Source organism: Pinus tabuliformis, chromosome 2_1, assembly GCF_031772625.1.
Source record: "Pinus tabuliformis cultivar Carrire ecotype Pingquan chromosome 2_1, CPIR1, whole genome shotgun sequence".
NCBI classification, from domain to species: domain Eukaryota; kingdom Viridiplantae; phylum Streptophyta; class Pinopsida; order Pinales; family Pinaceae; genus Pinus; species Pinus tabuliformis.
This window is the reverse complement of record NC_142299.1, coordinates 98,946,766-98,949,027: the sequence shown is the minus strand read 5'-3', so window position 1 is coordinate 98,949,027 and position 2,262 is coordinate 98,946,766. Positions and strand designations below refer to the sequence as shown.

Below are 2,262 nucleotides of genomic sequence, written 5' to 3'. Positions count from 1 at the left end.
TGTGGATTCATGAAATTCTTCCTTACGCCGCGTCTGAGGGCCCAACATGATCTGCTGGAGCTGCTGATCAGGGCATGGAACCCGGTGGACCAAAAGTTCACCATCCGTGGTCACGACATTGAGTTTGACCATATGGATATCTTTTTCTTGACTGGGTTGTCGCGCCGAGGTGCGAGGCCCATCTTAGAGGGGCAGCGACCTAGCGGTGGTACCCTGGATGACTTGATGGCTGAGGTTTGCCCGGGGGCGGTGAAAACGCGGAGTGGGAAGTGCTCGATCCCCACAGTGAGAGACATAGTGCTGCGCACCATCCTGTTCATGGTGACCCGGGCAGCGGGCAGCATGGCGAACCACGAGGCATCCAAGACCCATCTCCTACTAGCCCTCGAGTGCCTCGAGCCTACCGTGTTTGACTGGTGCACTGCAGTGTGCAACAACATGAAGAGGCAATTGAGCAACTGCCGTCGCGGAGAGACGAAGCAGTTCGGGTATGGATCGATCCTGGTCCCGCTCATTCTGGAGCGAGTACCAGCCATGCGACTACAGTCTATGGCTGTGGATGCCCCCAGAGATCCTCGAGAGACGAGGGCCTCATGATGGGCTCGGATTATGCCACGTGGGGATGGCGGCCGACCACATAGCTGGGGGGTATATTTCAGAGACTGGTTGGACCAGTAGGAGATCTTCGTACAGGATTGGCCATATGCGGGGATGGATTTCCGCAATGATCCTGACTTGGTGCTGCCTCCGGGTGAACAGTGGGATGATGCAGGTATGACACTTTTTGTCTTTTGAGTTTTGTATTTTTTTTTTTTAAATTTCTATGTACATGTCTTAATAAATGTCTTGTCATGCAGATGTGGGGCCTACTAGACCGATTGGCCTGGCTGCCACGGCACGGAGAGAGGGCCCGGGAGCCGGAGCTTTGGCCTTAGCCCCTCCAGGGGCCAACACACCAGAGATTGTGGCTCGCAACCTTGAGGGGTTGCTGGAGGGGGTGCCGGACTTCCAGGGGGTTGAGGAGGTTCCTGTGGAGCATCAGATCCACACAGTGGGTGTGGAACCCAGAGTGCACCGCCTTCTGAGGCGGGTGGCACGAGCGGCTGTGTACTACAGAGAGCACCATCCAGCCGATTAGTCACCTAGGTTTTATTTCCACTGTTTATTTTGAGACATTATGACTCAGATGTATGAGATTTTGGGACATGTATTTCTATTTTTGAGCGCCTCAGTGCGCCACACGATATATATATATATACATACCGGTTTTTGGATGAGTCGTTGTTACATGTGATGATGTGTTATCCTGTGTTATGCGTTTGTTCAGTACAATGTGTGATCTTATGTATGAATTTGCACGACACTCGACTCATGGATTTTATATGTTTAATGCAAGCTTAAAAACACACGTGCAAACTATGCTTGGAATGATTTATTTACATATGCTTATGGTCTTACTATGCTATTCTTTCCTTCCTTGTATGATGTTTATCTGTTTCGCAAATGTCTATCTAATACACGATTTGCCAATGCATCAGTCAACGTATTTAATCGTCTCGGAATATGCTGATAAGTAATGTAATCGAAATTCCGTTCTAACAATCTTACACGTAGGTACAACCTTAATATGCGCTGGTCTCTGACGGAATATCGTCTGTTGAGTTGATGGACAACCAGCTGGGAGTCCAGGTTCACCACTAGCTCTCGGATGCCGAGGTCAACTGCTTCGGCAAGTAATTCTATTACAGCACTGTACTCGGCAACGTTGTTAGTGGTACGACCTAGGCATACACCCTGCAGGTTTATCAATTCCCCGTGAGGATCGTAGATCACCCACGCTGCCGAAGACAAATTACAAGTACTACGGCAGGCACCATCAGCGAAACCAACATAAGGAGTACGAGACATCTGCGCAGGAAAGAGAAAGCATAATAAGGGGCAAAAACACGCCTTCACACCAAAGCAAAAGAAACTCATGCAGTAAAAACTCAAAAACACACGTATATACAAAGTGACTGTGAGCAGTTATGCATAGTACTTCTTTAGATACAGCCCATTTCGGGGCTTGTCAAGAGGATTTCCTTCATAATCAATCAACTCATATGCGCCCTTTTGTAAAACACGTTTCACGATGTAGGGACCTAACCACATGGATTCGAGTTTTCCTGCCCCCAGCTTATCCTTAGCTTGATCGTAGAGCAGTACTAAATCTCCTTCAACAAAGGAACGAGGATGAATATTCTGATCGAAGTGAGCTTTGAC

General features: G+C 48.6%; 1 protein-coding gene across 1 annotated transcript; it reads left to right on the top strand.

Moving 5' to 3' along the window:
- Positions 1-682: 682 nt before the first annotated feature.
- Positions 683-1,236, top strand: LOC149198971 (uncharacterized). Its single transcript, XM_089399342.1, has 2 exons — positions 683-772; positions 858-1,236. Exons 1-2 carry the CDS (start codon positions 712-714, stop codon positions 1,136-1,138), a joined length of 342 nt encoding a protein of 113 aa, XP_089255468.1. The 5' UTR covers positions 683-711; the 3' UTR covers positions 1,139-1,236.
- The last annotated feature ends 1,026 nt before the right edge of the window (positions 1,237-2,262 follow it).